The sequence below is a fragment of the Tachysurus vachellii genome, chromosome 5 (genome assembly GCF_030014155.1).
Source record: "Tachysurus vachellii isolate PV-2020 chromosome 5, HZAU_Pvac_v1, whole genome shotgun sequence".
Lineage (NCBI taxonomy): Eukaryota > Metazoa > Chordata > Actinopteri > Siluriformes > Bagridae > Tachysurus > Tachysurus vachellii.
In genome coordinates, this window is record NC_083464.1 from 1,494,535 (window position 1) to 1,518,407 (window position 23,873).

Here is a 23,873-nt window from a genome sequence, read left to right on the forward strand (position 1 = left end):
TGAACTCCCCTGTCTGACCTATAGCACACCTCACCACTGTTCTGCTCCTCTCATACATGTCCTGCATCACTCTGACATACGTCTCTGCTACTCCTGACTTTCTCATACAGTACCACAGCTCTTCTCTTGGCACCCTGTCATACGCTTTCTCTAAGTCTACAAACACACAGTGCAACTCCCTCTGACCATCCCTATACTTCTCCCTTAAAATTAGACCAAAAATTGCATCTGTTGTGCTCTTTCTGGGCATGAAGCCATACTGCTGCTTACAAATTTCCACCACCTTTCTTAACCTAGCTTCCACTACTCTTTCCCACAACTTCATTGTATGACTCATCAACTTTATCCCCCTATAGTTGCTGCAACTCCCCCTATCCCCCTATAGTTGCTGCACGTCACCCTTATTCTTAAAGATTGGCACTAACACACTTCTTCTTCATTCCTCAGACATCCTCTCACTCTCTAAATCCCTGTTGAACAAACAAGTTAAAAATTCCACTGCTGCCTCTCCTAGACACTTCCAGACCTCTACCGGGATGTCATCAGGACCAACTGCCTTTCCACTTTTCATCCTCTTCATAGCCTTCCCGACTTCATCCTTATTAATCTTATCTACTTTCTGTTCCACAGAGTTCACATTTTCTACTCTTTTTTCCCTCTCATTTTCTTCATTCATCAGCTCCTCAAAGTATTCCTTCCATCTCTTCTGTACACTCTCCTCACTTGTGAGCACCCTTCCATCTCTATCCTTAATAATTCTAACTTGCTGCACATCCTTCCCATCTCGATCCCTCTGCCTAGCTAACCTGTACAAGTCCTTCTCTCCTTCTCTAGTGTCTAACCTAGTGTACAACTCATCATATGCCTTCTGCTTGGCCTTAGACACCTCCCTCACTCTGCACTGAAACTCCTTGTATTCCTGTCTATTCTCTTCAGTCCTGTCCATATCCCACTTCTTCTTGGCTAATCTCTTCCTCTGGATACTATCCTGAACTTCCTCGTTCCACCACCAAGTCTCCTTATCTTCTTTCCTCCTTCCAACTGGCACAACCAGCACCTTTCTCCCTGTCTCCCTGATCACTTCTGCTGTAGTTTCCCAGGCATCTGGCAGCACTACCTGACCACCCAGAGCCTGCCTCAACTTCTGTCTAAATTCCTCACAACATTCCTCCTTTTTCAGCTTCCACCACTTGGTTTTCTTCTCTATCTTTGACCTTTTTGTCTTACAGACCATCAGAGTCATCCTACACACCACCATCCTATGCTGTCTGGCTACACTCTCTCCCACAACCACTTTACAGTCACTAATCTCTTTCAGATTGCCTCTTCTACATAGGATGTAGTCTACCTGTGTTCTCCTACCTCCACCCTTGTAAGTCACTCCATGTTCCTCCTGAAAATAAGTGTTAACGACAGCCATGTCCATCCTCTTAGCAAAATCCACTACCATCTATCCTTCAAGGTTCTTTTCCTTAACTCCAAACTTGCCCATCACCTCCTCATCACCTGTGTTCCCCTCACCAACATGTCCATTAAAATTCGCTCCTATCACCACTCTCTCACCCGTGGGAATACTCTCCATCACCTCATCTAATTCACTTCAGAATCTCTCTTTCTCCTCTAACTCACAACCTACCTGTGGGGCATACTGTAACCACTAACAACATTCAACATCACCCCTTCAATCTCTGACTTCAGACTCATCATCCTGTCTGACACTCTCTACACCTCCAGAAAGTTCCTCAGGAACTCCTCCTTCAGGACCACACCTACCCCATTTCTCTTACTATCCACACCATAATAAAACAGCTTGAATCCTGCTCCTATACTACAAGCCTTGCTACCCTTCCACCTGGTCTCCTGTACACACAGTATATCCACTTTCCTTCTCTCCATCAAATAAGCCAGATCTCTACCTTTCCCTGTCATAGTACCAACTATTCTCAGTCCTACACTCTTACCTTTCCTCTTCTCTCTCTGTCTGTGCTCTCTCCTCCCTCCTCTACCTCTTCGACCAACAGTAGCCCAATTTCCACCGGTGCTCTATAGGTCAACGGCGCATGGTTAGATTTGGCAATGTTTTACGCCGGATGCCCTTCCTGATGCAACCCTCTCTATTTATCCGGGCTTGGGACCAGCACAGAAGTCACTGGACTGTGACCCCATGGCTAGATTATATAACATTAACACTGTGCTGTTTTATTGTATTAAACTTCATCTCTTTTAAACTGTGTTCTATAGCAATAATGAATGCTCTAATTACTGATTTACATACAGTACTGTACTTATAGATTACTTGTCAATAAATAATATTAAATACTAAATATTTCATATTTAGTTATTTATAAGAAAAGTAGTAATAAGTATTAATAATTTATAACAACATACTCTCACATTAGTTTTAAACCTTTTTAAGTAAAGAACAGGAACTTTACTTTGCTGAAATTTTATTTTTGAAATAAAAAACTTAAAAAAAAATGAAAAAGTGTAATTAACAGTAACAATTAACAATGCAATTAACATCTTAACAAATGTTAAGAATGGAGTTTTTCAGAAATATATTTAAAATGTCCCAGAAACTGAAGGATCCAGAAACATAATATTTTAAAATGTTTATTTCAGTGATCTAAGTCAACACAGTGGTCTAATGTTATCACTGGATCATCAGCAGATAATTTCAAATAAAATATAGCTTAAAAAACTACAACAATTTCCAAACAATTCCCAAAATCTTTTCCAGAGAAGGATATATGAAGGTTATGTGGCAACTTTTACCACATGATGAGGAATGTCAATGTTATTGAATGAAGAGTTGAATGAACTGTTTACACTAGTGACAAATTGTGAAATGTTTACTGTTCTGAGTTAACTTTTGTGGGACAACAACATCTACCAAAAGTACCAGATTAATACTCAGACATACAACTGGTTATCTGCCTCCTTAAGCTCCAAAGTCTGTTCATCTTCATCACAGACACAAATGTTAGATGATTAAGATGAAAAATTATTTCTCAGTCTTCTCACACCACATTGTTTGTATCCTGTATAAAAAATGCCATAATAAGTAAATATCAATGTCAATAAATATTTCTGAGTTTTAATTAAAGTTTGATTGCAATACATCTTCTCCCATCATCACAGTAAACCGATGAATCAGATGAATCTGATAGACAGAGAAACTTTGAGAGGTTAAAAAGACTGCGAAAAACCTGAGAGTGTATGTGTATTCATTAAGAAAATGTAAATATCTGCAGCAACGTGTGTGTGTGTGTGTGTGTGTGTGTGTGTGTGTGTGTGAATGAAGATATAATGATTTATAATACTTTTTCTATGTATATATTATTGATTTAATTTCTGCCACACAGTAAGATGAAGACTGTGTTTGTTTGTCGCTGCTGTTGCTTCTTCCGGCTCTGGATTCAGCTCATAAACGTAAGTTTTTATTAACGTTCTTTCTTAAAATGTTTCTGATTTGTTTTCATATGAATATTGTTGGTTGCTGTAGGACATTAAAGGTGGTAACTTACAATTACCTGGTTGTGTTACGAGGCAGAGCTTTTAATAATGTGTCATGTGAATGTGCTCAGAATGAATTATATTCAAAAGTTCTTCTTATACAGAAGTCATCAATTAAATAAATCTGATTAACACCAACTAGAGAGCAGCTGGTTTTGTACCAGGTTCTTCACATCTTGTTGGAGTTTATAAATGTATATGATCTTACTTATTGAAAGGCATTGATCAGGAGAGAGGGATAAATGAATTTCAATAATAACAGCTGTATCATGGAACCATATCCGTTGATATAGTTTAGTCTTGTTTAAAGAAATACTTATTTTCTTTCTACAATTAAAACTTGGGCTTTTTTTTTTTTTGAGTGAATTTTAAGCCTTTTCTCCAGAAAAAAATCCAAACCTGCCAACCATGTGACAAAATGTGTTTTATTCTGATGAGCAGTTTTAGCCATAATTCTAAAAGATATGTCTGATGTAAATACACCATAAAAACACAATAGTTGCAGTGAAACATAATGGTGTAAGGAACCCTCAGAGGCAGAAGGTGTAGCGTTTATTCAAACACACAAAGCATATAATCTCTACACAATGCATGTACTGTATGGTCTGGTCTTTATCAGCAATCATTTTAACACTTTAGCAGGAAGGAATTAGTGTTGGGTCAGAACTCAGAGTTTACCATGACCCATTAATTCCTCAGGAGCTTTCGGGTTGCAGTATTATAAACTGTTGTAGAAATGACATTATTTACATTTACATTATTCAATTCAATTCAAATTTATTTAGTACTTTTAACAATTGACATTGTCTCAAAACAGCTTTACATAACATAAACATAGAACAAAAGGTTATTATATAGAATAATATAAAGATTAATTGAATGCAAAACTCAAGATTAATATTAGATATATTTAAATGTGTATGTATTTATCCCCAATGAGAAAGTCTGAGGTGACTCAGGTGACTGTGGGGAGGAAAAACTCCCTTAGATGGTAAAGGAAGAAACCTTGAGAGGAACCAGACTCAGAAGGGAACCTCATCCTCATATGGGTGACACTCTACAGTAAATAGTGTAAATGTAAATAATGTCATTTCTACAACAGTTTATAATAGTGTAGCTGAGAGCTCCTGAGGAACTAATGGGTCATCATAAACTCTGAGTTCAGCACAGACCTGATTGCTGAAAAAGACCAGAACATACAGCTGACTGACACAACATTGGCTCAAAAGAAGGCATGACAGTCTTCGGATGGCTTCACAACAATCCCATGAGACACTGGCTGACCATGCAGATCAATCTCTGGCAAGGTGACAACCGGGTGACAAGACTCCAGCCAGCAGTAGAACATCAGGATTGAGGAAAAATTGTTAGATATGACTGTGTTCAGGTTCTGGACTATGTAAATGATGTGCAAAGTGCAAACAGGGACTAGCTATGACAGCATAACTAAAAGTCTAGAGCCAGAAGGTCACATAGACATGAGGGCTTCCTGGGATGTAAAGCGTCTCACCACTCCACAGTCTGCAAACCTGAGCGACTTGTGAGGGTGTTAAGGAGACAACATCCAGACATCCCAGTTCACCAAACACTCTATGACCATGAACCCTCCAGATCTGCTCCTTTACCTAAGAAAAGCTATTCATAAAAATCTAAACTAAACAGATGTGTTTTTATCCTGGACTTAAACACTGAGACTGTGTCTGAGACCCGAACACTAATTGGAAGTCTGTTCCATAACTGTGGGGCTCTGTGAGAAAAAGCTCTGCCGTGTGCTGTTTTGTACTTGAGGTACCAACAAATAGCCTGCACCATTTGATCGAAGTAGGCATGACGGATCATAAAAAACAAAAGATCTCTCAGGTTCTGTGGTGTGAGACCATTAAGTGCTTTATAGGTTATTAATAGTGTTTTATAATCAATGTGAAACTTGACTGGGAGCCAATGCAGTGTGGATAAGACAGGGGTGATATGTTCATATTTTCTGGTTCTAGTTAGGACTCTAGCTGCTGTGTTCTGGACTATCTGGAGCTTATTTATGCTCCTACTGGAACATCCAGACAGTAAAGCATTACAATAATCCAACCTAGAGGTAACAAATGCATGAACTAGTGTTTCTGCATCATGTAATGACATCATATTTCATCACACTACCTCCAACAGGAAGTTAGTAAGCATCCACTGTCTAATGGCCTTCACACAATCTTCAATCTTATTAAGCTGGTGTCTCACATCTGACTGAGCTGAAACATATAGCTGTGTGTCATCAGCATAACAGTGGAAGCCAATACCATGATTATGAATAACTGCACCTAGGTGTAGCAAATAGAGGAAGAAAAGCAATGGGCCTAAAACAGAACCTTGCAGAACACCAAACTTTACCTTAGTTTGTTTAGAGTGGTCACTATTTAGATCTACAAACTGATATTGATCTGTCAAATAAGACCCAATCCAGGAGAGGGCTGTTCCTTTAACACCAACAACACGTTCTAGCCTATCAAGTAGAATAGAATGGTCAATGGTATCAAAAGCTGTACCAAGATCAAGTAACTCTTGATCTCATTCTAACCCTCGTATTAAATAGAGTAAATATAGTCACAGTGTCTTACAGTTTTTTTCAATCGCTAACAAGCGCTTACCTATACTTAAGATAATCTTTCTAAACTCTTAACACAGACTTACACCTACAAAACACAATTGGCCAAATTGATAATTTTCCTCTCAAAAACACATTTTGTTAAATATATACTAACTCTCCATTTCAAAACAGAACACATCTTTCTCTGCACACACTAACTTTACCGAAACACTGGAAATCTGACTCAAAATGAAATTATTCTGTCAAAGAATAACACTTGTTTTCACTTCACAAGGTATATGCAGTCAATCAAAGTACACCAGGTTTCAAAATACTGGCTATTGTTGACATTAGAAAAACTGCATAGACTTTTATGTTTCAGGTAACATGCAATCCATCCTTTACACAAAATTTCTTATTTGGGAACTGTACAGTATGTCCACATGTACAGTAATGTTCATATTCAAACTCATTCCAGTAAAAAGCAAATCAGTTATTTTTTTCTTTACTGTTTACTAAAGGAGGTACAGTAGAAACACAATATAATAGAACAGAAAAAGTTTTACAGTATTGCTTACAGTGAACAAAATATCATATATAAGAGCATTCTGAAAAACAAAAAACAAAACAAAAAACAAAACAGCAAAAAGCCCAGATAAGAAGGGTGGAACTAAAAATAGCACAAAATTAATGTATCTAATCCCTGCGATCTTCAGGGTTAGGCCACATGTTTTTGTCAACATCATATCTGATATCATCCAAGGTGATGCACCTGGGTTAAAACAGCTTGGTATGTCGGATCCACCCTTGGCAATCTTGAACTGTGATGTCCCTGCAGCCAGCATCCATGGCTTCAAGGAGGGACATCTGGTCATGTGGCTGATGGTCATAAACCTTCCACCTCCATGCAGAAAAGAAAGGGTGAGGAAAGGTGAATAGGGTGGAAGGAAGAGACTTACCAGTCTTGGTTGGACTTCAAACCATGCTGTTATTGCTTGCGAATGATGGAAAGCAACATTGTCCCAGGTAATTACAAAGGTCCTCATGTTTTCACCCTCCTGATCCTGCTCGGGTACCAGGTGCTGGCGGAGATCATTGAGAAAGGCAAGGAGGCACTCGGTATTATCGGGTCCAACCTGACATCTGTGAAGGAGTAATCCTGCATTTGCCATTGCTGCACACATGGTAATGTTTGCCCCTCTCTGTCCTGGCACATCAACTGTGGCCCTTTTTCCAATTATATTTCATCCACGTCGACGCCTTTTGGATAGATTGAATCCTGCCTCATCTATGTAAATGAATTCATGAGGGGCCTGGTTGGCCTTCAATTCCATAACTCTCTGAAACAAAGTTTATGTATATCATGTCATTACTGTATACCATACTGTACTGTAACCTATTACTGTGTAGGTTACCTACTTGCAAAGTGCAAAGCTTATAGAACTGGACATTGAATTGAATATACACTATACCTGGACATATTGTCGTCGTAGCTCCTTGACTCTCTCACTGTTCCTCTCAAAGGGAACAGTGTAGAGCTGCTTCATCCGCACTCTGTGTTTGGACAATGTCCGTGTAATGGTTGTGAGGCTGATGCTTTCTATATTTCCAAATATCTCATGGTCCTCCACAATTCTAGTTTTAATTTCATGCAGTTTTATTGCATTATTTGCAACAACCATTTCTACAATGGCAAGCTCTTGATCATTATTGAGGAGCTTTCCTCTTTCCCTTGAGGGTGGAAGACGTTGCATTCTTTAGAGTGGAAAAAAATCAACATATGCATTACTGTATGACCTTATTGACATGTCAAGTGAGAATAGAAACAATCCATGTAAAATGCAATACTTACCTGTTGGTTTGTTGAAAGATGCGAATAATGGAGGCAACCGTTGACCGCCTCAAATTGGGTTGCACTCTTTCACCAGCCTCTCTTAGTGAGAGACTGTGGTTGATTACATAGTCAATGATAGTGGCACAAATTTCATCACTAACTACTGTTCTTGCAGCCCTTGCAATGCCACCACCACGCATTCTTACACCTCTACCTTGCCCTCTCCTTGGGCCTGCTCCTCTTCCTGCACCTGCACCTCTCACTGCACCTGCACCTCCTACTGCACCTCTCACTGCACCTCTCACTGCACCTGCACCTCCTACTGCACCTCCTACTGCACCTGTCACTGCACCTCTTACTGCATCTCTTACTACACCTCTCACTGCACCTCTCACTGCACCTCTCCCTGGCCCTGCATCTCTCACTGGAGCTGGTCTTCTCCCTGGGCCCCTTGCTCTTCCTCTTCCACGTCCAGACATTACAGTGTTTGTCTTTTTCTGTTTCTGTTTCCAAAAACATCACTCCTCAAAGTCCTCATTTTATAGTAATAGAAAAAAATAACCCCTGCCACTGAGTCTAAGCCAGACTGGAATCAGCTGTGGTTGGCCCAATTCACCCAACATAAATCAGCTGTGTGTCAATTATTCAATTGTTTGTTTATTATCAGCTGAGATATATTGTTTTTGAACTGATATCATTGCAGAAGCAGAGGTTTTTATACTGTATCTAAGGTTTGGAATATTGTTTTTGTTATTGTGGGATGTTGTGTGTTAACATTCGTGAATACTGCAAAAACAATCCATAATTTTGTTGGGAGGTATAGCTTGTCTGTTAAGAAAATGTAAGCATTGTGGAAATGTGTTCACTGATGGCATATTGTGTGAAAACGACATGAAAAGTGTGAATGGTATGGCCACAAGACTGATGTTGTGCTAATTGTGTTTAGAGTTTTGAAAATGTGACAACTGTTTGGCCAAACGCTCGTTAGCGACTGAAAGAAACTGTAATTAGTATCTATCTCTGACCACAATCTCATTTCATTTAAATTGCTCTCTGGACACAATATTTACAATTTGCCATGTCACTGTGTTAAATGTACATTTACATCCATTACTGCAGAGAGATTTACCAACAGACTCCCAGAATTATCATCCATGATTGGATCACCATCTGACCCACAGAACTTTATCAGGTGACTGACTATTTAGAGTCAGTGTTTCACTTCACCCTAGATATTGTAGCTCCACTAAAAAGAAAAGTAATTAGAGAGAAAAAAATTCACATCCTGGTACAATGAATGCACAAACTTTAAAACAATCAGCTAGGAAATTCTAATGTAAATAGTATTAAACTAAATTATCAGTATTTCGGTTAGCATAGAAGGAAAGCCTTCCCTAACCCTAACCCTCCATGGCTCTGCTCTCAGGGATGGTTAATGGATATACACATCACTTGGGGGGCATTGGGCAAGAGCTCATTGACGCAGTCTCCTGTGCACTGTGGGGATAGCCTTGAAGCTTTTCCTTTGTTGGAGATTTCCTTGAAGTCTTGATACATTCGACAGGAATATTTTTGGTGAGCTGGGATTCAGGGCTTTTTATTGAGGTAGTCAGACAGTGGTGTGTCAGGGGATTTTGCATGCAGTGTGCCAGAGAGTGTGATGACCAATGGATAAGTTGCCTGTTTAGCCAGGAGAGCTGAGGGTCACGTACATGTAACCAGGGGAGGCCCAAGATGATGGGGTTTGCGGGTGTAGAAATAATGTAAAAGGAAATTTACTCCTGATGAAATAATCCGATTTTGAGAGTGAATAGGGTGGTTTGGTGCGTGAGGTAGCCTTCTACGATAGGTTGGTTGTTCACGACAGTGACACAGAGTGTGAGGCATGGCTTGGTGGGCAGTCGCAGCTGTTCAAGGAGGTTTCAGCCAATCAGGAAAACTGCAGCACCGGAATCAATTAGAGCTCTAACACAGGACACTTCATGAGCATAACATAACTGCAACAAAATTGTGAAATTGGGTGTGGAGAAAGACCAAGCCACCTTAGAAATCACGCAAGAGGGTTTCTTTGGGCAGATGGAACAGGTGTGTCTAGGTTGGCTAAAGTAATAGCATAGTTGAAGCTGACGACGATGCTGTTGCTCCTCCTCCTTTATTTGTGTCCACCCCAGCTGCATGGGTTCCCCATGTTCACTGTGAATAGGTTTCCATTCCAGTCCATAGCAGTAGGTGGGAAAAGTTCTTTCAAAAACAGAAGAAGAGGGTCAAAACCTGGAAAACACAAGAACACAGTTGAAATAATCCAATAAACAGTAAGGTAAAAATCGTAGTCGAAAAGAAAGAAAAAGTCAAAACACGGTCAGAACAATACCATAAACAAACGGCTTGGTATCAACACAGAGGAATAATATTTTGCAGTAACGTAACAGTAACGTGTGTTTGGCTTAAATACCTGTAAAAACCTGGTAGTGGCTAAAATTCAAGTGAGGGTTCCCTCTGCCGGTTTGGGGAGGATGTTGCGGGTCTTGCTTTTACAACCACCTTTAGTATATTTTGACATTCTGGGAACTACCAGAAGTCCTGAGTTTTGTGATCTCAGAGAGCGTGAAGGATTGTAACGTAATCAATTGTAATCAATTCTAAACTTAACAGGTAGCCAGTGTAGAGATGATAAAATTGGGGTTATATGGTCATTTCTTGTCCTAGTGAGAACTCTGGCAGCTGCATTTTGGACTAACTGTAGCCTATTTATTAAAGATGCAGGACAAAAACCTAGTAGGGATGAGCGAGTACAGCATTATCTGTATCTGTATCTGTTAACCATATGAATTATCTGTATCTGTACTCGGAGGGGTGGGGCCTAACCCAGAAGTAGGCGGGACTTGTCTTGAAATGGGCGGGGCCTTAACCGGTATGTTATTTTAAGCATGCAATTGATATGGGTTGATCAGAAATTGTTATATTTATTGCTGATTAGAAAAATATTTACAGGACAGCATCAGGATTGAGCTTCAGATCAATGGTTTTGATCACGATAGCAAACGAACTATATTACAGAACAAGTTTAGCAACAATGAAAACAAAACAATGCAGTGCAATTATGAAGTAAAATGTAATGAACAACATAACTTTCTTTTTTAACTTTTATGATCAGTGTGATTTTTTTTTATTTTTTTATTTCCACACCAGGTGTGTCTGTGAGTGTGAGTGTGTGTGCGTGTGTAGCTTAATAATTAATTTGTAATATTTATAACACTAGCTTACTACCTTTATGTTTTTATGAAATACAGCAAAAACGTGTCAGACACTCAGTGTCTGGTTACTGGTTAGAGACAGCTGAAGGTTTAAAAAAGGCAGAGATGCAATGCGAGTCGCATTCTACCAAGCAAGCACCACGTCTGAACGAACCCACGTTTACCAGAACTCTACTGGTTAGTAAGTACGTATTATTAACGTTAGAATCTGAAATAAAAAGCTGAAGAAACCCTAAACGTTAACGGAAAAGACCCGCGAACCCGAGTGACTGAGGGAGAGACAGAGAGCTGTTCTGTGTGTGACTGTGAGTGAGCAGAGCGAGACACAGCAACACAATACATCTGTATGTGTGTAGGGGAGGGGCGCTGTGACTAGCCTATCACAGAATGCTGACACAATCAGATACCCAATGATGATTTTCATTCAATCCGAGCACAGATATTGACTCGTATTACTCGTATAATACTCGTACTCGGCAGAAGTGCTTTATCCGTACCGGATACTCGTTTCAGCCGAGTATCCGGCTCATCTCTACCACCTAGTAATGCATTACAATAGTCCAGTCTAGAGGTCATGAAAGCGTGAACTAGTTTCTCAGCATCAGAGACAGACAGGATGTTTCTCAGCTTGGCAATATTTCTAAGGTGAAGAAGGCTGTGTTTGTAATATGGTGATATGATTTTAAAGACAAGTTACTGTCTAATAAACACCCAGGTCTTTCACGGTTGAGCTACTAGTAACAGTACATCCCTCTAAATGGAAGTTAAATTGTAAGAGCTTCTGTTTACCGTTTTTTGGACCAATAAGTAATGTTTCTGTCTTTTAAGAATTTAACAACAGAAAATTTCAGGTCATCCAGTCTTTTATCTCTTTAACTCAGTTAATTTGGACAATTTAGCTATTTCATCTGGTTTTGATGAGATATATAACTGGGTATCGTCAGCATAACAGTGGGAAAGAGAAGCATATATATCAAGAAAAGCAGAGGTCCTAGAACTGATCCTTGAGGGACCCCATAATTAACTGCCAATAAACTGGAGAATTCAGCATTTAATTCTACAAAATGGTATCGATCAGGCAGGTAGGTTCTAAACCAACTTAAAGCCTGACCATGAATACCTGTGTAACTTTATAAGCGATCTAGGAGAATGTTGTGATCTACAGTGTCAGTGTCTACAGACCTCCGGGTACTCCGGTTTCCTCCCTCAGTCCAAAGACATGCATGGTAGGTTGATTGGCATCTCTGGAAAATTGTCCCTAGTGTGTGATTGCGTGTGCGAATGAGTGTGTGTGCCCTGCGATGGGTTGGCACTCCGTCCAGGGTGTATCCTGCCTTGATGCCCGATGACGCCTGAGATAGGCACAGGCTCCCCGTGACCCGAGGTAGTTCGGATAAGCGGTAGAAGATGAATGAATGAATAATCTTTTCATGTCTCCCCCTTCAACACAGGTAATGTGTTCCTGTTCCCTCAGGAGACTGACACGGCCTATGTGCAGCTCACTTCAGAGAAACCTCTGAATTTACAGGCCTTCACTCTTTGCATGCGTGTTGCCTCTGAACTCCCTAACGACCGTGAGACCATCCTGTTTGCTTACCGTACTATTGAAGCTGACGAGCTCAACGTGTGGCAGGAGAAAGAAGGATACTCTCTTTACCTGAGAAGCAGTGGTGAGGGTGTTACGTTTAAACTACCGCCGCTGTCTGTTGTCCCCATTCACCTGTGTGTCACCTGGGAGTCGGGAACCGGAGCCACCGCGTTTTGGGTGAACGGACGACGCACCATGCTGAAAATCTACAGACGCGGGTTTAGTGTAAGTCAAGATGGAGCTATTATTCTTGGACAGGATCCTGACTCATATCTGGGCAACTTTGACAAAAATCAGGGCTTCGTGGGTGAAATTACAGACGTACACATGTGGGACAGTGTCCTGGGTGCAGGTCAGATTAAGCAGCTGTATGAGTATCAAGACCTGGGTGTACGTGGGAATGTGCTGGACTGGAATTCTCTCAAATACAAAATCTCTGGGAACGTGGTTGATGTGTCTGAGGTAGACACGGAGATAAATACATGTACATGATATAGCTTCTGATTTGATCTTATTTGATATAATTTAGCATGTGATTGAGTATCTAATTATTATTATTACTGGCTAATCAGTGTCTGTAAGTAATGTCCATCTGATCTGAAAGGAGAAACTCTGAAACTGAATGAATAAAAGAATTGTAAAATAAAAAGCATCTGAGAGAAAATACTGAAAGTTGAGAGTCTGAAGGTTCAGTTTACTTCACCTCGTTATTTTTTCTCCACACATCAAATACACAATATCACTGGTATATCCTCAGAGTAGTGAAGCACTTGATCTGTTGAAGTGTTTTTGCTGCAAACAGTAACCATGCTGAGATGAAGTTTGAACATTGAGCACTTGGTGCCCTCTGGTGAGCACAAAAGCCATGTGGAAACGTGAAAAAAACACCAAGTATGGAGTGAATGAGCTCAAACACACACAATCACACACACACACACACACAATCACACAATCACACACGCACACACACACACACAATCACACTCACACACACACACACACACAATCACACACACACAATCACACACACACACAATCACACACAATCACACACACTCACACAATCAGACACACACAATCACACACACACTCACACAATCACACACAACCACATTCACACACACTCACACAATCACACACACACACACAAAATCAGACACACACACAATCACACACACAATCACAGACACACACAATCACACACAACCACACACACTCACACAATCACACACACACAGTGTAATATTTTATTAAAAGTGGACAACATATGAAGAAAAACAAACCTTTCCAGTTAAACAAGTCTGACTGTCATTTTCACATATCTCTAAAAAACAAGAGTGACAGAATGACGAGTAAAAATGACGAGTCCAAATATTCACTGGTTCAACCAACCATGCAAGAATAACGTGTTAACGATTACCTACCTCTGTTTTGCCCTTTTCTCTCTGCACACACAATCACACACTCACACACACTCAAACACATCACTGAATGAAGACAACAAATTAATCAGTTAAAGGTGTTTAATCCTGGTGAGTGATTTTTTTCTTCAATAATTATTCTGTTAGTTTCTCTGTTGAATTGTGTTATAAAGTTGTCACATTCTTTTATAAAGCTACACTGAGTATGTGCAGAGATCTGCTGTAACAAGATAATCCTACCACTAGAAACCAGACAGTTTAGTTTCTCAGTCCTAGAGCATTAGTTTCTTGTTAACTAAATTGATAAATGGATTTAAAACCTAAAACCTGTTGGAGAATCTCACCCTTGCTACTTGACCTCACCATCATGTGGTCAGCATGCATCATATTGAACCTTCATCACAGACACAAACATCACAGACATCTGATTTTCTTTTAGGTATCAAGAAGAAAAGACTTAGTCACCCAAAGTCGTAATGCTTAATAAAAGACATTAATACCTGTGAAACTGAGCTAAAACATGGATGTAATAAATAAGTGTGTTCTGCAGATCAAAGTTCCACTCAATTAGTCAGATTATTGTTTAAATTGTTACTGAATTTTGTGTAAAGACAGATTCTCAGAAACAGGGTTGGACTTGCACCTGTTGAATATTTAAATTCTTCAGCTCCTGTGATTTGCATAAACATTTTTACTTCCACATTATTCTCTGGTTTCACTGTACACTCTGGTGAATCTATACAGATCAACCCGTCCTACACAACATTTAAACATTAATTTAAAATGGCTTCTCAGCTGATTCTCTCAACCCCATTTTACTCTCACTCAACTCACTCACTCACTCACCTTCTACCGCTTATCCGAACTACCTCGGGTCATGGGGAGCCTGTGCTCAGGCGTCATCGGACATCAAGGCAGGATACACCCTGGACGGAGTGCCAACCCATCACAGGGCACACACACTCTCATTCACTTACGCGATCACACACTACGGACAATTTTCCAGAGATGCCAATCAACCTACCATGCATGTCTTTGGACTGGGGGAGGAAACCGGAGTACCCGGAGGAAACCCCCGAGGCACGGGGAGAACATACAAACTCCACACACACAAGGCGGAGGCGGGAATCGAATCCCCAACCCTGGAGGTGTGAGGCGAACATGCTAACCACTAAGCCACCATGCCCCCAACCCCGTTTTACCTGAACACTAACTTTTACTTTTAAAGAACCTGTTTTGCTTTTTTTTTAAAGAACTTTTACCTTTAAAAAAATTCATGATGTTTGTTTAGGAATGTTCTCTAATAAAATCCAGTTCTTCCAGGAGCAGATTTATGTACTGAGATGAGGTGGAAATCTGTGTAGTTCTGAGTCTTTTAGAGTCTTGACGATGCAGATGTCAATAGTTTCACCAGAAGCATGAGAGAGATTTAAAAATGTAACCTGCTTTGCATTTTTAATTTGCATAGGATTTTAACCTACACTGTGCCGACGAATTCATAAGAACAAAATAAGACCTTCCACACACACATTCTGTTTGCACAGCCAGTAAAATTAAAATTAACTGAAAAACTGTGTGGTGTTTAATCAGGTGAGTGCTTACATACAACAAAAAAATCATTCATTCTTGTAAACTCTATATTTCTGTTGCTGACTGCTTCTTCTGAACAGTGCAGGAGGACATTCGCTCAGTGTGCATTCACCCTGGACATCTTGAGAGAAAAACTACATGAGGAAAACATTTTAGAAAAAGTCAGAGAAGAACTCGACCAACACGAAAAGAAGATCGAGAGTCAGAGACTAAAGCTGGAAAAGAAAGACAGAAAGATTAAGAGAATGAAACAAGAACCAGAAGAGAAGGATGAAGAGATAGAGGAACTGAAGGAGGAACTAGAAGAGAAAGATAACAAGATTGATAGAAAGAGACAGAAACTGGATAACAGGGACCAAAAGCTTGAAGACTGAGAGAAGAAATTGAGGAGAAAGATGAAACAATAAATAAACTGAGAGAAGAAATAAATGAGAAAGAAGAAGAGATAGACAGAATACAAAAAGAATTTGAGAAGAAGGTTGAAGGCATACATGGTATCTAATGTGTTGCTAAGTCACATTCTCACCACTGCCTTCTAAAGCCAAATGGTGTGTAAGATCCTGATTGGTTAATATTGGGGTGGGGCCAGTTAAAGGGATATGGCATTAGTTAGCATTCATATTAAAGAACAATCTCCAGATTGTAACTGATGCTGTTTTTGAATTGGTAAGATTAGCATGAAGCATGGAGCATGGAGTAGGGGACATTCCCCTGGGTGAAGGAATTTGAAGCGCTCACCAAATTACACCAACCTGGTCTCAGAGCAGACAGAATATGAACAGATTCCTTCACGACTTTTGGCAGAATGTATAAACTAAAGCAAACAACCACATGTAAAAAGTCTGATTAATTGTTATTTAGAATTGTTTTTGCTATATTAAAAATTTCATGATGTTGATAATATTCAAGCAGGAAGTTAGCCATTCACCTTGGATCACAGTGACTATTCTTTGGACCTTTGACATTATCTACAATACTCAGGTCTGAGCAGTGATTGTAAGAATACCTGCTGAATTCTTTGACAAACTTGAGTTATCATTACACATGGCCTTATGTTTGGCTGCATTGTTAAGCCACACTGCAGTGATGGATGGATTCCCATGAAATACACCAACCTTTCAAGTCTCTTGCTTCAAGTAGAAATTGTAATTTGGCAGATGTACCACCTTGTGTAGCTGTGGATCATTTTAAACAAATAATTTATTTTTAATAAAACTAAAATCTTACTCATTTGAACCAAATATGTTGAATGGTTTTATTGGTAACAGCATTTATTAAGTAGTCAAGTCAAGTCAAGAAGCTTTTATTGTCATTTCATCCATATATATCTGACACAATACACAGTAATATGAGACAGGACCAGGGAGCTACATAGAACACCACAGAGATAAGGACTGAAGTAAGTTATTCCTAGACACATAAAGTGTATCTGTCAACGGGGTGGACCAACCCGCAGATGTCTTGGAGTGCCACTCCAGTGAACCAGGCTGTAGAGGCCGCCACACCCCGGGTGGAGTGAGCTCAGACCCCGAGCGGTGCGGGGAGGCCAGCACAACTGCCAGATCCCAGACAGGCACTCTGGGTCACATCCCGGGCCTCAGACTCTGGGCGCCACGGAGGAAAAGTGTCACCAATGGGTGCCTACCCAGCGACTGCCCCACCGGCAGGGTGCTATATGCCGTGATTGCGGACACGTAAACCTTCAGGGTCGAGGGGGTTAACCCAGCGGCAAACTGTTCCTGTAAGAACTCCAGAACTGAGCCGATCTGGCAGTTAACTGGTTCCAGGCCGTGGTGCTCGCACCACGACATAAACATTCGCCATTGTACGCAGTACGACCTCCTCGTAGAGGAAGAGTCTCTACTACCTCGGTAGAGAGACCAGCCGCTATAAACTGTGCCCCCTCAGGGGCCACAGCCACAGCCTCCACAGCTCTGGGCGGGGGTGCACTAGGGTTCCGCCATGGCATCCAGACCTAACGGGGCTGGGTGAGAAAGAGAGAACCAGAGGGGACAGTGCGAGGTCTCCCGGAGATCCACCTGGGCTCTATAGAACCTCCGCCATATGAACTCCACCACCTCAGGGCATCTGCTCTGACATTCAACCGTCCCGAGATATAAATGGCCCTCAAAGAGAGGAGTCTGTCCCGAGACCACAAGAGGACTGCTCGTGCTAGCTTGTACAAAGGGCGAGATCAGAGACCACCGCAGTATTGTCCGTACGGACCAATACATGGCGATCTCACAGGTCCAGGAGGAAGTGTTTTAACCCCAAAAACACCGCCATCATCTCCAGGCAATTTATGTGCCATGAGAGATGTGGGCCGCTCCACAGACCCTGGGTGGAGTGGCCACTCATGACCGCACCCCAGCCCGTGAGGGAGGCATCCGTCGTTAGCGTCACGTGACGACATGTAGCCCCCAACACGGGGCCTTGGGACAGAAATGTTCGGTCTTTCTAAACATCCAAGGCTCGAAGGGCATGCTGTGAAACCTTGATGGAATGATATGGGTTTCCCCTGTAAAGAGTAAACCCCCTGCCCCGGAGCCACCACTGGAGGGGCCTAATGTGCAGGAGGCCGAGCGGGATTACGCTGGACGTCACTGCCATGAGACCCAGCAGCCTCTGGAACTGCTTCACAGTGAGTGGCTGGCCTTCCCGCACTCTCCTGACCAAGGTGAGGATGACTTCGACCCGAGCAGGCGACAACTGTGCCTGCATCCTGGACGACATCTCGATGATGAAATGCCTGGCACTCCGACTGAGCCAGAATCAGCCAGTCGTCGAGGTAATTTAAAATGCGGATGCCCTGGAGCCGCAGCGGGGTCAGTGCTGCGTCGACGCATTTCGTGAAGGTGCGGGGCGAGAGTGCTAGGCCGAACGGGAGGACCCGATATTGGTAAGCTTCCCGAAAGCAAACCTCAGGAACCTCCTGTGTGCAGGAAGGACGGAAACATGAAAGTACTCCAGATCTACTGTGATGAACCAGTCCCCGGACCTGATCTGAGTCACGACCTCCCTGAGGGTGAGCATCCTAAACCTGAGAGACCGGTTTAAGGAGCTTAGATGTAGAATGGGACGCAATCCGCCATCCTTCAGAACGATGAAGTACGGGCTGTAAAAGCCTGACTCTCGAACTGAGGGGGGGACCACCTCGATGGCTTCCTCAGGAGTGTGCGCACTTCTCGTTCCAAGACCAGAGCCTGCTTGGGTCCCACCAGGGTGGGACACATCCCGTTGAAACCGGGAGGAGAGGACGCAAACTGAACCATGTAGCCATCTTCTACGGTCCGCAGGACCCACCGGGAGACTCCTGGCAGCTCCAGGAGCTGCGCCCTGAGACACACCTTGTGGCAGGGCTACCAGACCGGCCTCCATGACCCGGACGGAAGTTAGGGGAGAGATAGCTAGCCAGCGTCTCTTCCACACGCGGCATCGCCCCGTAGCCACACGCCTTAGCCCCAACCACATTCACAGTAGAGCGAGGAGTGACGAGGAGAAATGGAGTGACTCATCCGACTCCAATCCCGCTGCTAAATCGACCTGCGAGCCCCACGAGCGCCGGCGCCGCTTCGCCTCGGCAAGAGCGGGACTGGAGAGCGGTTTTTTTGAGCTCTTCTTGAAGAGCGTTCTCTGGGAGCGAAGCGTGCGCATAGCCATACAGCTGCAATGCGAGCAATCGACTCCCTCGAGAGCCGATTGTGCATGCTCCACTCCCAAGCAAACAATGCACCGATCGTGCAAATCCTTCCCGGTAATATAATGGGGACATGGATAAACACACTTATGGAATTTTTGTCTGCTAGCCATCACTCGATCAGAAAAACACAGTATCAGAAAAACACAGCGTTTACCTGAATGAGCAGAAGCTAGCGTCTTGTCCATCTCGCAGCCATTTGTAGCTTCCTGTTTACGCGACGTCACCCGCCGATGCTCACGTGGTGCAGAGCGTGGTCACGCAGGGGTGTTCCCATAGCGTTTCGACACAGCTCGAGTTCCAAAAGGGAACAAAAGGCTCTGCACTTCAGCAGAAAGGTGACAACGATGTGTCACAGTTTAGATTTAGAGGAATCATGTGTGTTCTATCAGACAGGGGAGCTGGAGCATGACCACTGGGAGCTGTGATCCAGTGCTACCATATTTGTAGGCCACATTGCAGTATGTGGCTGATTTCAAAATAAACGACACTCGGTTCATGTCTCCTGAGTTATGAATATTAATGAAGTTCTAAAATATGATCTGTGTGCAGTCTGCTTTGATTTGATCGTCATCGTTCATTATAAAACTATAAAACATAGCTTCAGGATTGTAGAAGTTATTTCTATGGTGAATGTTATGTATCATGATGTGTAGGTTTCCTAACAAACTATTGCATAATAAAACATTAATGTGCTTAAAAAACTGAGTTTATTAATCTTTTTTTATTTCTGTAGAAATGAAAGCAAAACTAAAAACTATAAAAAAAGACATTAAATCAGTTGCTATAAAATGTTATCGGGATAAAAAACGTTTTAATAGATCTCACAATACACATGATACACAGTGACGTTTTTAATCGTATGTGATTGTGTAAAGTGATGTGATTGTCCCTCTAGTGGCGAAGACGGAACTGCATCCGTCACGTGTTAATGATTCAGCAGATATTTAACCTCTATATTAATAATACACTCTATATTATATAATCACCATATTAATATAACATTAATATCTATTTTCATATTTTACATTCAATATTTAAAATCTATGTTACACTGATCTCTGACCTATCTATCTATCTATCTATCTATCTATCTATCTATCTATCTATCTATCTATCTATCTATTTATCTATCTCTCTCTCTCTCTCTCTCTCTCTCTCTCTATCTATCTATCTATCTATCTATCTGATAGTACTGTATCTATTTTATTAAGTTTTTGAAAACACCACACAGTATCAAAAAGAGAAAGAAAGAGTGTATGTGTCTATTTGTGTTTCTGTGTATGTGTGTGTCTGTTTGTGTGTCTGTGTGTGTGTGTCTTTGTGTTTGTGTGTGTGTCTGTGTGTATCTGTGTTTGTGTGTGTGTCTGTGTGTTGTGTGTGTCTGTGTGTCTGTTTGTGTATGTGTGTATGTGTGTGTAAAAGTCTATGATAATGACTGCTGACCTTCACACTCAATCTTTTGTCTGGATGATGATGTCACTACCGTGCAAGGAGGATAAAGGACATGTTTGTGTGTGTGTGTGTGTGTGTGTGTGTGTATACACTTTGAGTTTTCTGGATGTGTTGGTAAACAGCGCACACGGTCAGTATCTCTGCTCAGTGGATTTATTTATTTATTGATTGATTTATCGATTTATTAGCACAATCTTCTAAACTTGCACAGATTTACAGATATTTCTGAACAATAAATTAACTTTCAGTATAATACAAAGTTGAAGGCAATTTTGTGTAGTTTCTACATTTTTCTTTTGATGTAAGTGTTATTATATATTATATATTTCAGATGTTTAAATGCTGACAGAGTGAAAATTCATCTGTGAATTAAATGTACTCATTATATTGTGTGTGTGTGTGTGTGTGTGTGTGTGTGTGTGTGTGTGTTTGCAGTAAGATGATCACTCTGGTTGTTGTGTTGTTCTCTTTGCTGTCCTTCACTTCAGCCACTAAAGGTATGTATAAAATATTCAGATGAATCCATGATGGTGTATTTTAATAAATTCTGCTAAATTAAAGGCTGTTTATCCCACAGTGCTGAGTTCTGGACTCTGATTGGTCAGAAGGTGGTGATTAATTCTCTTTAACAGCTCTGACTCTAGCACAGGTTTATACTATATATAAGCTATATATATGTTTATATGTACTGTGTACCTTTCTATACCTCATCGTTTCTATAGCAACAGGGAGAACAAATGTGTAGAACAGATGTAAAGTTTTCTGTGAGAAGTGTGTGTGTGTGTGTGTGTGCGTGTGTGTGTGTATGTGTGTGTGTGTGCGTGTGTGTGTGCGTGTGCATGTGTGTGTGTATGTGTGTGTGTGTGTGCGTGTGTGTGTGTGTGTGAGATATAGTGAAGTCTCCAGTGTAGAACTTGAATTCTCCACATTTTCAGGACAGAGTTAACACTTCTTTGTGGTTTCTATAGTAACAAGACAAGCTGAGATTATTTTCTCTTATTAACTTGATTGTTATGTTATATAATGGGAATAAAGAGAAAGAATAAAAAGAAAGAATAAAGAGAGAGAATAAAGAGAGAGACTAAACAGAGAGAATAAAGAGAGAAAGTAAAGAGAGAGAGTAAAGAGAGACTGCTGAGGGGACGAACGTTTATAAGCTGCTATAATGTTGGTGATATTAGGAACTTCTTTTACCAACATTCCACAACATTAATGTAACATAACAATAAAATATTAAATATTAAATTAAATGTTTAATAAATTAAAATAATTTTCTGGTCAAATTGTGAAGTATAAAGTTATAAAACACTTGGGGATAGAAGAAGAGCAGAAACTGTTCATCACTCTACACAATTGTTCATTATATAGACAATGGGTGTGACTTACTCTTCCACACACACACTCTCTCTCTCTCTCTCTCTCTCTCACACACACACACACACACACACTTCCTGTTTGTCTCTCTGTCTCTCTCTCACACTTTCTGTTTGTCTCTCTGTCTATCTCTCTCTCTCTGTCTCCCCGTTCCCCCCTTCCCTCTCTCTCTAATCCCACCCCCCCACCCCCCGCAGGTCTGAGTGGGAAGGTTCTCCTGTTTCCGTATGAGACAGACTTCAGTTTTGTCAGGCTCTCTCCTCAGAAGCCTCTCTCTCTGTCAGCGTTCACTCTTTGCCTGCGCATCGCTACTGAGCTTCAGGATGAGCGACAGATCATCCTCTTTGCGTATCGCACCAACAGCACGGACGAGCTGAACGTGTGGCGTGAGAAGGATGGACGGATCTCGTTCTACCTCGGTGGTGACGGTGCTCTATTCCGCCTCACGCCCCTCTCCAGCTTCCGCACTCACGTGTGTCTGACGTGGGACTCCAGCACCGGACTCGCCGCGTTTCACGTGGACGGACGCCGCAGCACACGACAGATCTACAGACCGGGACACAAGATCCATCCACATGGCACTGCGCTGCTGGGTCAGGACCCTGACACACACCTGGGGGACTTCGAGGTCACGCAGAGCTTCGTGGGCGAGATGACGGACGTGAACATGTGGGACTACGTGCTGTCACGCATGCAGATCAACTCTCTGTACACTAACCTGAAACACAGAGTGCCACGTGGAAACGTCTTCGACTGGAACACAGTGGAGTATGAGATCCACGGCAACGTGGTGGTGATCCAGGATGACTGACACACACACACACACACACACACACGCACACACACATGCATGCACACACACACACACACACACACACACACACACACACACAAACATGTTTGTGCCTCTCAGCTCATAATGCCAATTAAGGAATAATCAAGACAAGTGTTAACCCCCTCACACACTTGCCCATTGTGAATTATACTGTGTATTGTAAAAGTATTAACAGATAAATAATAAAAGTGTGCAAGTTATACTCCGAGTTATAAATGGCGCAGTAACACTTATATCCACAGTGTGGCGCTGCGGAATCACAAATAGCTGTCTGTGTCACCCGTGATATTAGTCATCTCTCTCTCTCTCTCTCTCTCTCTCTCTCTCTCTCTCTCTCTCTCTCTCTCTCTCTCTCTCTCTCTCTCTGTCTTTTTCAAAACTAATTATATTACAGAGATATTTTAGAGAAAATGTAACAATGCAACATCTCTTCTCCTGAAAACACCTGAAGAGGTGAGCAGTGTTCAGTGGGAGAGGTTTTCTTCGTTAGTTTGGTGTTGAGCTGTGAAGCTGACATCATCATCATAAAAACCCTCTTGTGTATCAGTGGAAATGACTGAATGAAATGTGAAGAGTGACTGAGTTTTATACGAATGATTGTGATTCTGTGATCAATCAGAATGAAGTCAGAAAAAAACCTGATTGCTGTGCTGCTCCATCAGACCAGTGTGTGTGTGTGTGTGTGTGTGTGTGTGTGTGTGTGTGTGTGTGTGTGTGTGTGTGATAAACTGCAG

The 23,873-nt window shown here is 41.6% G+C and overlaps 1 protein-coding gene across 3 annotated transcripts in view; it reads left to right on the forward strand.

The window, feature by feature from the left end:
- Positions 1 to 23,272, forward strand: part of LOC132845486 (C-reactive protein-like) — a 48,362-nt gene extending 25,090 nt beyond the window's left edge. Inside the window, exons 1-3 of one of the 3 annotated variants that reach the window (XM_060869477.1) lie at positions 14,238 to 14,299; positions 21,366 to 21,427; positions 22,502 to 23,272. In XM_060869477.1, coding sequence (XP_060725460.1) covers positions 21,370 to 21,427; positions 22,502 to 23,115 — 672 coding nt within the window. In that variant the 5' untranslated portion in view covers positions 14,238 to 14,299; positions 21,366 to 21,369 and the 3' untranslated portion in view covers positions 23,116 to 23,272. Of the gene's footprint in view, positions 1 to 12,630; positions 13,204 to 14,237; positions 14,300 to 21,023; positions 21,061 to 21,365; positions 21,428 to 22,495 lie in introns of those variants that run through there. The other 2 variants (XM_060869476.1, XM_060869478.1) reach the window with 2 other exon arrangements.
- Positions 23,273 to 23,873: the final 601 nt, after the last annotated feature.